The 11,296-nt window shown below is 37.2% G+C and overlaps 1 protein-coding gene across 1 annotated transcript; it reads right to left on the bottom strand.

The window, feature by feature from the left end:
- Nucleotides 1-4,517: 4,517 nt before the first annotated feature.
- On the bottom strand, nt 4,518-5,203 carry LOC142523913 (uncharacterized). The gene is made up of 2 exons (XM_075627647.1): nt 4,868-5,203; nt 4,518-4,640 (listed from the first exon to the last, which is right to left on the bottom strand). The coding sequence occupies exons 1-2, from the start codon at nt 5,201-5,203 to the stop codon at nt 4,518-4,520; spliced, it is 459 nt and encodes a 152-aa protein (XP_075483762.1).
- Between the last annotated feature and the right edge of the window lie 6,093 nt (nt 5,204-11,296).

The raw sequence follows: 11,296 nt of genomic DNA, 5'->3' as shown, positions 1-11,296 counted from the left end.
AAGCTTTTGAAGATTGCAGAACTGATCGACTCAACTGAATTAATTTGATCTTAAACTAGAGTTGCCCGAACTGATAATTAATGCGCTAAATAATCGAAGGCAATCAAATTAATCGTAGCTAATTGAATCTGTATAGATAACTGAACTATCATTTAAGACTGTTCAGTTATATAGACAACTCAACTGATCGGCTATATAGTCAACTAATAATCAGTTTAACACGTCATCAGTCAAGAGTGTAGCCAACAACTGACAATTGGTACAAAAGCATACTGTAACTCGTAGTGGGAGCGCCGCAAATTAGAATGCCACAATGTACTATTGTCAGAAGAATGTTGACACATTCAAAAAGGACAAATCAACGGATACAAGTCATCTAAAAGCATTCCATGTTACCGTTGGAAGAAAAGCCTATAAATAGCCGTGAAGTTCAGCTGAGAAAGAGGATTTTGCAAAAAATACTTATGAGTAATTTTTGAATTCAAGCTTACAAGTTCAGCTACGATATTCAGAATGAAAAACTCATATAAGTATTCATAGCTTTCAGGCTATCATATGAGCAAAAACACTAGCACATTACATTATTGTATTCGATCTCATAAGATCAGTTGTTCTGAGATAAGAAAATCAGTTGTATACTGATAAATTGTAAAGATACTAAGAGTTTCAGTTTGGCAGTGTTAGGACCAAATTGAAATGGGTTATTACTGTTTCTGTGATCAATCAAAGTTTTTTAGTGAAAATCATATCCTTGTGATAGAATGGCGTGACGTATGAGCATTTGAAGTCTCTGAACATCCGTAAAATCTTTTATATTCTTTATTTCAGAAATTCTTTGAGTATTCAATCTGTCAGTCAATTTATTTCCGCACTTATACTAGTTAACTGATTGACATCGACAACAAGAATCTTGAACTCAATTTATTACTAAACTGTTTCACCTTTATCGAAAAAGAGTCAAAAATATTTAAGTGTTAATTCAACCCCTCTTCTAAACACTTCGACCCTTATAACCAATCCTAACAAAGAATGAAAAATTTATTTGGGATCCGAATGCCAGGAGGTTTTTGAGAAGCTGAAGCAAGCCTTGACTTCAGCGCCAATTCTGTCGATGTCATCGAGGCAAGGAGAGTATGTTCTTTATACGAACACTACGAAACTTGGTTTGGGCATAGTTATGATTCAAATGACTGAGTTATAGCTTATGTGTCTAGACAGTTGAAGGTTCATCAGAAGAATTATCCGACTCATGGCCTAGAGCTTGCAGTATATGTTAGGGGCAAGGCCCCCAATCTTGCTACTATGACAGTTCAGTCAACTCTGAGGGATATAATTCAAGAAGGTTAGTCTTCTGATGAGAAATTACAAAAATGGAGACTGAGAGATGAAGCTAAGGGTCGGAAGCTGTATTTTGAGGAAGATGACATAGTTCGATATCGAGATCGACTATGGGTTCCTAGTGGCGATTCACTACGAGAAGTTATTATGAAGGAAGCTCACAATACCCCGTACTCCATTCATCCAAGAAGTACGAAGATTTACAAGGATCTACAGTTGTTGTATTGGTGGCTGGGCTTGAAACGAGACATCTTACGTTTTGTGTCCAAGTGTTTGACATGCCAGCAAGTTAAGGCTGAGCATCATAAGCCAGCCGAAAAACTTAAGCCACTTCCTATTCTCTAGTGAAAATGGGAAAATATTACTAAGGATTTTGTTGTGGGATTGCCAAGGACTAACAGAAGTTTCAATGTCATTTGAGTGATAGTTGATCGTCTTACGAAATCAGCTCACTTTTTACCTATCAAGACGATGTTGACTATGACATAATATGCATAGCTATATATTCGAGAGATATTCCAACTGCATGGGATTCTAGTGTCCATACATCATCTTTCTGGAAGATTCTACATGCAGTGATGAGTACAAAGTTGTTATTCAGTACAACATTCTATCCTCAAACCGATGGTCAATCGCAAAGGATGATTCAAATTTTGGTGGATATAATCCAAGCTTGTGTGATTGATTTTCAAGGAAGTTGGGAACCGAAGTTACCTCTAGTGGAGTTCGCTTATAACAATAGTTACCAATCATCTATAGAAATGGCTCATTATGAGGCACTTTATGTAAAACGTCTACTACTTAAATACTACTATAATTTTTTTTGTAGGCTCATTTTCGAAAATTATATCTTTATGCATGCACGCAATAGTGTCTGAAAACTTAACATTTTAAAATAAAAGTATTCACTAACAGATGAAAATACTGCAATTTAAAAATAGACAATTCATCAACTCTCGACATTCGTTTTAAAATAAAACAAATAAGAAATGTGTGAAATTCCTGATAACCATCAACATAATAAAAAGAATGATTATGAAATATCCATCCACTCCAAACTCAAACATAATGTGCGGAAAATATAGTCCTCGGGTTCGTGTGCACACAACCAACTCTGCCTACTCAGTCTTCGGTACCTCGAATCTCCTAATCAATATGTTCACATGCATTATTCACAACTAGTGAGTCTAAAGACTCAACACACCTGTAAAGTTATAACGAGTACATATACATAACATGCAACAGTGAAAAGTACTGTAATCAACATATATTTCACGATCTTAAAAACGTAAACATACACGTAATAAGTCATAACGTGTCAAAACATGTCTCAACATATCATCATATACATGTTCGTTTTCTTTAATTAAATTCAGTTCATTAGTTGTGACTTTCGTATCAGCTCTATCGTATCAGCTCTATTCGATGGATCCATCTACTTATAACCATGGTACCAGCAGCGGGGACATCGACGACAATATTACCCATCCACTGAGCTTTGGCCTTACATGTCATCGTATACATATTCGTATTAGTCACAACCAACTCCTATCCTTCTAAACATGTCATCATATTCATCACTTATCAAAATCATGCATACACGTAATTTTCCTTGAAATCAAGCATGCATCGTATTTTTCATAATTACTTAAAAAGTCATATTCATGATAACATAAACAAAATTTACCTAACCAAATTTTCCCAACTTAAACCGCGACTTTATAATACTTAAGGCCGAAACCCTATTGCACATTGGGTCTAAATATTCGACCCCAGCTCAACTCTACACTGGACCAGCCCCAAACTAGACCACCCTAGGACCATGACCAAGCTGTGGGCCCCTTCCTGAACCGACCTAACTACGCCCTTAGCCCCCATGATCGTGGACATGTGCAACAACCCGATTGCCCCTATTATCGAACCAACCGAGCCTCCTTTCCACCTAACTCCTTCGATCAGCTTATGGACCACGACCAGCTGCTCACGGCCCTCTCCCAGCCTTGTCAAGACCCAAGAGGGTCAGATTCCTAGCTGGAATCGAAACACACATGGTTGCACACCCCAAATCCCTTGATCTAACCATACCCAAACCAACCAAACACAAAGTACCGATCAGCCCTCAATATCTCACCCTCAGCCGACTCTAGCCCCTTGAAACCTATTTCTTTGACATGAACAACCCTCTAACCACCATCCATATCAGCCCCTTGCATCATAATCAAGAAAAACGTGAGTTATGAGTCAAAAGATGCATATTTCATGTCAAATATTTGCACAAATGATACTATATGATAGGCCAATGAATTATTCATTCAAATACATATAAATCAGCATATAAATGGTGTAAATGATGAGAAAAAGAGATACATGGCGTGCCTTAACATTTGTGTGCTCGAAAACTCGAAGGTTCTTGCATAGAACGCGCACCAGAAAGGCGGGGGAAGATTTTCTTTGAAAGCTATGGTTTTGCTGCTAAAAATATAAGAGGAGGCTGTTGTTGGGAAGGGAGGGGACGGCTGCTAGGTTTAGAATAGGTTTAAGGTTTGTTTAATGATGTGTTTAAATCAAAATATAACACACTAATGGGTTCTTAATTAAAATTTAAAGGGTTAAAAGGGTTTTGAGCCCATTAAGTACTAAAATAAACTCATCAAGCCCAATAATACTCCCGAAAAATACTTCATTTAGGTACGTTTTTGAAAATATTGTCTGAGCCCTCAAAACGTCCATCGACTTGCTAAATTTTGCATACCGGCAAAAATATATGACCTGGCGAGTAAAAATACCCAACTAAGGCCTAAGTTCGAAAATCACACTTAAAAACACCTCATATCAAATAATTAAAATTACTTATTCAATAAAAATATTTTTCCTGATTATCCCGGTCTCCGTTACTCGTTCGATTGCGAAGTACAACTTAAAACCCTAATGCATGAAACTTTAACAAACAATGAAATAAACACCTAACCTTGCAAAAATCATGCATTAAATGTATAAAAACCATTAAACACATATTTTAAATAAAATCCTAGATTGCATGCAATCATGTTACGTAGTTCGAATTTTCTAGACCTTACAATTCTCCCCCCTTAAACAGAATTTCATCCTCAAAATTTAAAACATACCGAATAATTCCAAGGTAGCGACTCCTCATCTCAGTCTCATTCTCCCAAGTAGTCTCAGTCCTCGGAATGATTTAGCCACTTGACTTTGACCATGTGGATCACCTTGTTCTGGAGCTTCCTCTCATGTGTATCCAAAATCTGAGTGAGTCTCTCCTCGAAAGTCAGGTTCGGCGTCAACTGCAGTGGTTCATAGTTCAGCAGATGTGAAGGATTCGACATGTACTTCCGCAGCATAGAGACATGAAACACATTATGAACTCCCACCAGATTCGGCGGTAATGCAACTTTGTATGCGAGCGTCCAACTCTCTCTAGGATCTTGAACGGTCTGATGAATCTAGGACTGAGCTTGCCCTTCTTCCAGAATCTCATCACACCCTTCATCGGTGCGACTTTCATGAATACATGATCCTCTACTGCAAACTCAAGATCCCTGCGCCGCTGATATGCATAACTCTTCTGTCGGCTCTGCGCGGTTCTCATCATGTGCCGAATCTTGACCACTAATTCTGCAGTCTGACTGACAATATCTTGTCCCAACTCTTCCCTCTCTCCTACCTCGTCCCAATACACTGAAGACCTACACTTCCACCCGTTCATTGCCTCATATGGAGCCATGCCAATGGATGCCTGATAACTGTTGTTGTATGTGAACTTCACAAGAGGTAGCTTCGGCTCCCAGCTGCCCTGGAAGTCGATCATGCAATCTCTGATTAGGTCCTCCAAGATCTGACTCACCATCTCTGACTGTCTGTCGGTCTGAGGATGGAAGTCAGTACTGAATATCAGCTTAATACACAATGCTGATGCAGACTCTTCCAGAATGCAAACGTGAATCTCGGATCCCTATCTGACACGATGGACACTAGAATCTCATATAGTCTGACTATCTCTTTGATATACAGCTCTGCGTACTGAGTCATATTGAAAGTCTTTCTGATCGGTAAAAAGTGTGCTGACTTGGTTAGCCGATCAACTATCACTCAAATGACATTATATCCACTAGTAGTCCTCGATAGTCCCGTCACAAAGTCCATAGTAATGTTCTCACATTTTCACTCGAGAATAGGGAGTGATCTCAGCTTCCCTGCAGGTCTCTGATGCTCGGTATTAACCTGCTGACATGTCAAACACTCAGAGACAAAACACAGAATATCCCGCTTCATGCCCAGCCACCAATAAAGAGACTTGTTCTCCCTGTATGGATGGAGTACGTGGTGCTCTGGGTCTCACTCAAGATATCTGCTCTCAGGGAATCACTGCTAGGAACCCACAATCAATCATGATATCTGACTATGCCGTCCACATCTGTATACAACCTCCGGTCCTTAGACTCATCCCTCTGTCTCCACTTCATTAACTGTTCCCAGAAGTCTGCCCTTCTCGGATCATGATCCTCACTGTCGACTACACTGTCAGGGTAGAAAGACTAGGGGCACCGTCCCTGGCATAAACTGCAAGATCAAACCGTTGAATCTCTTACCTTCAACGGCCTCTGTACCGACAACTGAGTGATCACTGCATTCTTCCTGCTCAGGGCATCTGCAACTACATTAGCCTTACCCCGGATGGTAGCTAATGTCGCAGTCATAATCCTTCACTAGCTCTAGCCACCTCCGCTATCTCATGTTCAGCTCTTTCTGTGTGAAGAAGTACTTCAGGTTCTTGTGATCAGTGAAAATCCTGCACTTCTTCCATTCAGATAATGCCTCCATATCTTCAGGGCAAATACCACTGCAATTTGGAAATTTTCTTTGTCAGGGCGATCATAGGCATCGCAATAGAAGAAAAGCCCTGAATGAACTTCTGGTAGTAGCCAGCTAGACCCAAGAAACTAAGGATCTTTGTCACACTATTAGGAGCTGGCCTATCTCAGATTGCCTCAACCTTGCTATGATCGACCTCCACTCCATCTCGGGATATAATGTGGTCCACGAATGCCACTCTGTCTAGCCAGAATTTTGCACTTACTGAACTTGGCACACAACCGTCTATCCTATAAAGTCTTTCAGTACTGTCCTCAGATGCTGATTGTGCTCCTCTTCGCTCTTTGAATAGATCAGAATGTCGTTTATGAAAACTATGACGAACTGATCCAAATACGGCTGGAACATGCGATTCATGATATCCATGAAGATCTCTGGTGCGTTCGTCAATTTTAATGGAATCACCATAAACTCATAGTTCCCATAACGCGTCCTGAATGTCGTCTTATGCATGTCAGACTTTCTCACCTTCAAATGGTGGTATCCTAATTGGAGATATATCTTCGAGAATATTGATGCTCCTTTAAGCTGATCAAATAGATCATCGATCCTGGGCAGTGGATAATTGTTCTTGATCGTGACTGTGTTCAGCTCTTTGTAATCAATGCAGAGCCGCATGCTGCCATCTTTCTTCTTGACAAACAGTATCGGTGCGCCCATGGAGAAAAGCTTGGGAGAATGAACCCTTACCTAGCAAGTCTTGAATCTGATCCTTTGAAAACCTAGGCTTAGGGATTACCTTCAAAAGCTTCATATGAATTGAGATGAAGCTAGAATCGGCCTTTACACACTCTAAGGAACCAAGAAAAATGGTTAGCAAGAAGCTGGAAAACGAAGCAACAGCTCGACAGAAACATGGTAGCAGTAGGAACAAGCTTTTTGACAATGATTATGGGCAAGGAGAGCCGAGGAACTACTGGACTTACTTGCGCGAACTCCACGACCTGCTAACTGGCAGCAATGGCGGCGAGAGGCTTCTCACGATGAAAAGATAATGGATGCAAGGTGAAGAGGCGAGAAGCTTGAGGAGGAAATAAATTGGGCTTAGGGGAAAATGGGCTTCCTTCTCACATAACATGTATATATATATATATACATGTATCGAATGATTTAGCCCAATTGCTAGAATGTGACCCGGTTCAAGTATTACACTCCGGAGCTATAAAACTCCGATATGTATTTTATTATCTTCTAAAATTTCGATATTTTCTAGTACATATTCTTAACACACAATTAAATTTATTTGACTTAATTGTTTTAATTTATCACTTTAAATTAATTATTTCTAATTCTTGTCGAATATTGAATAATTAAATTTGGGTTCTCACAAAACGAGCTCGAGTTTACGTCTAAGAAACGATTATAAATATGTTTTGAAGTGTTTTACGGTGCATGGTTGGCTTCGGGTCGAATTCTTGAGGTCCAGGGGTAAAACAGTAAATTAGGGTTTCCAGGGGCAAAATGATCATTTTGCACCCGGGTTGAGTAAGCAGTCCTGGCAGCGCCCTTATCACAATTTGAATGTTTTAAATGTATATGTTATATCGATCATGACTCTTTATGTATATATGAATAATACATTGCATGCTTGATTTTAAAGAAATTTACGTATATGCATGATTTTTATAAGCGATGAATAGGATGATATGTTTTTTGAAGGATGAGAGTTAGTTGTGACTAATACGAATACGATAATACGATGACATGTAAGGTCAAGGCTCAGTGGATGGGTAATACTGTCGATGATGTCGCCGCCGTCAGGTACCACGGTTATACGTAGATGGATCCATCGAATATAGCTGATACGATAGAGATGATACGAAAGTCACAACTAATGAACTGAATTCAATTAAATAAAATGAACACGTATATGATGATATGTTGAGACATGTTTTGACATGTTATGCTTTGACACAATATGTTTAAGTTCATGCTTTTAAGATCATAAAAGATATTTTAATTATTGTACTTTTCACTGCTGCATGATATGTATATGTACTTGTTATAACGGTTCAGGTGAGTTGTGTCTTTAGACTCACTAAGTGTGATTGATGCAGGTGACCATACGATTTAGGAGACTAGAGGCATTTAAGATTGAGTAAGCTGAGCTGCGGGTGCACGTGAAAACCCGAGGACCTTGCATTTCTTCCGCATAATACGTTTATGAGACATGAGTTTAAGCAATATGGTTAAATGTTTTTGAATCCTGTTATATGTTGTTGATTTATCAGACTTTTGTTATCTGTTCGAGTCTCTCTTTTAAATCAATAGACTAGGAGATTGATTTCATTTTATGATTTAGTTGACTGCAGTTATTTTTATTCAGAGGTTGGATGACATTTTAAAATGTATGTCTAACTTATTTAAATGTCGATGTGTGTATTTTCACTCGTATCTTTTAAAAAAAATATTTCAGTAGAATTTTAAAATGAGTGGACGTTTCATCTACACTGAGCATGAGATTATTGACTTAATCCTTGATATCCGAGCATATTTTAAATGCATCATATCAGTTTGTAAACTCATAAATTCTGATGATTGTCGTTCATGTCCTTGTTTTCATCTTGCACATTCCATTTCACAAGGCTGGTTTTAGGTTGGTGGGTTCGGACAGCCAAGACAGTGGATAGTGTAGTTGGTTTTTTGGTGGTCCGGTGAAGGTTTTATTTGGTTTCTCTTATTCTCGTGTATGATTATGGTTTCGATTTGGTCATGTTAACGATTAAGTTTGAGATTACTATTTTGTTTTTGTTTGGTTTGTAAAATTATTATGTTATTTGGTTTTCGTTGTTTAATTGTTATAAAATTTTAATTATGCATGCTTACTGGTCTATTTAGTAATGACTTAGATAAGTGCGCTACAAAGTAGCCATTAGAACATTTTTTATGTGAAAAAAATGTTTATAAGTATGTTTGTTTAGTCACTTTCATGTGAAAATGATATTGTGGCCAAATTATGGGCTTAAACCTTTTGGTTTGTGTGTTTTACGACTGAATTTATTGTGTTTGATTGAGGTGGTGATGGATTGGATGCACTATAGCTTTTGAAATTTGGTTTGAATGTCATAACTTACAACTGATGATACTGTATTAGCTTGAAGATATCATCGACATTTTGTTGTGGTTAAAATTTGAGGATAAATATGTTGGTTGTGAAATATATCGTGTAAAACTTGGCATTTGTCCATTTTTCCCAAAACAAATTTGACAAAGTTTCCCCTATAAATATTATATTCGATCTTATGCACATCACAAATATTAATAAAAAAAATAACAAGCTCATCCCAGAATAAAAGCAAGTGTTTTGTTCGCTTGCAGTCATCACAAGTCAAGTGAATTACTCGCCAAACCATGGAACCAACACAAGTAAATGACAGATAAAATGGAGCAAGTAACAACAACACATTGGATATGATCATTAAAAACATTTGTCGGAATAAGCAAGAGAGATCCATCATTTACATCTCATTATCAAAATATCGAGAAAGCTCTAGTGCATTCTAAGATATGTATATTTCGATGTTTCCAAGTCAGTTGTCTACTTTTGGATGTTCTCTTTTTGCTTAATCAATTTGCCGCCAAGATCTTGAACCTCATGAACGAGTTGAGCAGTAGAAAACTTCGAGCTAACGATGTGTGTTCTGACAAGTAATGGTAGAGGTTGAGTCATAGTTTGAGATTCAGAAAATTGGCCATTTCTGCATGCAATATAAAAGCAAATATATAAAAAAAATTCAGACAATGGTCGCAAGCATGATAGTCTGTGCTCAAAGGATTACCGTAGTGGAGACAAACAAGGAATGAAGAATCACCAACCATGCATGGATAAATTTAAATCATAGATTTTGGTTCCTAGATAATGAATTCAAGTCCCTCGAAATTCTAAATACTGATCGAGGGTAAATTGTTTATTCAAGTCAATTGAAGAGTTCCAAACCAAAGAGTGATAAGGCCCACATCAATTCATGAATTCAAGGAGATTTAATCATGAAAAGATGACATATTACATGAAGAATAAAAGGCAAGGAAGCATGAAGAGAAACAACAACTAAGCCCTAACCAATTATATCATCAATCGTTTGAACCATGGTTAAGAAAGATTACACCACAAAAACTCAATTCACCAAGCCATTGAATCAACAAGAATCTCACAGTAAACCATAAAGCAAATACGAATTTTACAAGCTTTAGATGCACCTCAGACAAAACATCAAACCCCTCAAATGCAAGTAGAAAAGGAATTTACCAATTTTATGGATATCTGCCAGTAAGATTGAATTTAGAAGAAAGGGTTGAAGAAGGTGAAAAGCAGAACTTCGGTTCTTTTCACCCTCTTTTGCTCAAATTGGGATTTTTCGGACCCAAAATCAAGTTCATAATCTTAATTCCCTTAATTTTTAGCATATTTTCAATTCTAGTGGTAAAATAAGATGATCTCAATTTATATAGCACATTTAATTTTGCTATTGTTCATGAATTTTCTTTCAATTTCTTGATTATTTTGCTAGTTTTGTAACTTAGCCAGAAAATTATAACTAACAATTAATTCGGAGCTCGCATAACTTGCTATAGGACAAAAACTTGTATGAGACAGTCTCACGGTTCGTATTTTGTGTGACGTATATCTTATTTGGATAATTTATGAAAAATATTAATTTTTATGCTAAGAGCATTACTTTTTATCGTGAATATCGATAGGGTTGACCCGTCTCACAGATAGAAATTCGTGAGATCATCTCACAAGAGATATATTTTTTAAAAAATAGGAAAAAAAATATTGAAGAATAAATATTCAAAAATATTATTAGTGGAAGAAAAACAGTTAACTAGTTTTGATTAACGATTATTATCGTAAATTCCGTATGAAATGTAGTTATGTATAAGTAATTTTTCCAATCAAATTCTGTATTTGAGTTTTTATTTAGTATAAATCTCTTGTGAGACGATCTTATGGATTTTATTTATATTTGTGAGAGTGGTCGATCCGTTCTATATATAGAATAAAAAATAATATTTTTGAGATTCAAAATAATATATTTTCATGGATATGATGAGATAACATGAGATA

This window comes from Primulina tabacum, chromosome 14, assembly GCF_025594145.1.
Source record: "Primulina tabacum isolate GXHZ01 chromosome 14, ASM2559414v2, whole genome shotgun sequence".
In the NCBI taxonomy this organism is placed as follows: Eukaryota; Viridiplantae; Streptophyta; class Magnoliopsida; order Lamiales; family Gesneriaceae; genus Primulina; species Primulina tabacum.
The sequence above is the reverse complement of the archived record's forward strand: the minus strand, read 5'-3'. Positions and strand labels throughout refer to the sequence as shown.

Excerpts from the sequence above, each read along its gene's own strand:
- LOC142523913 (XM_075627647.1), bottom strand. The coding sequence starts at position 5,203 with ATGGTGAGTCAGATCTTGGAGGACCTAATCAGAGATTGCATGATCGAC. Across the intron at positions 4,641-4,867 it reads AGTTTGCAGTAGAGGATCAT|TTGACGCCGAACCTGACTTT; the intron begins GTATTCATGAAA and ends GAACCACTGCAG.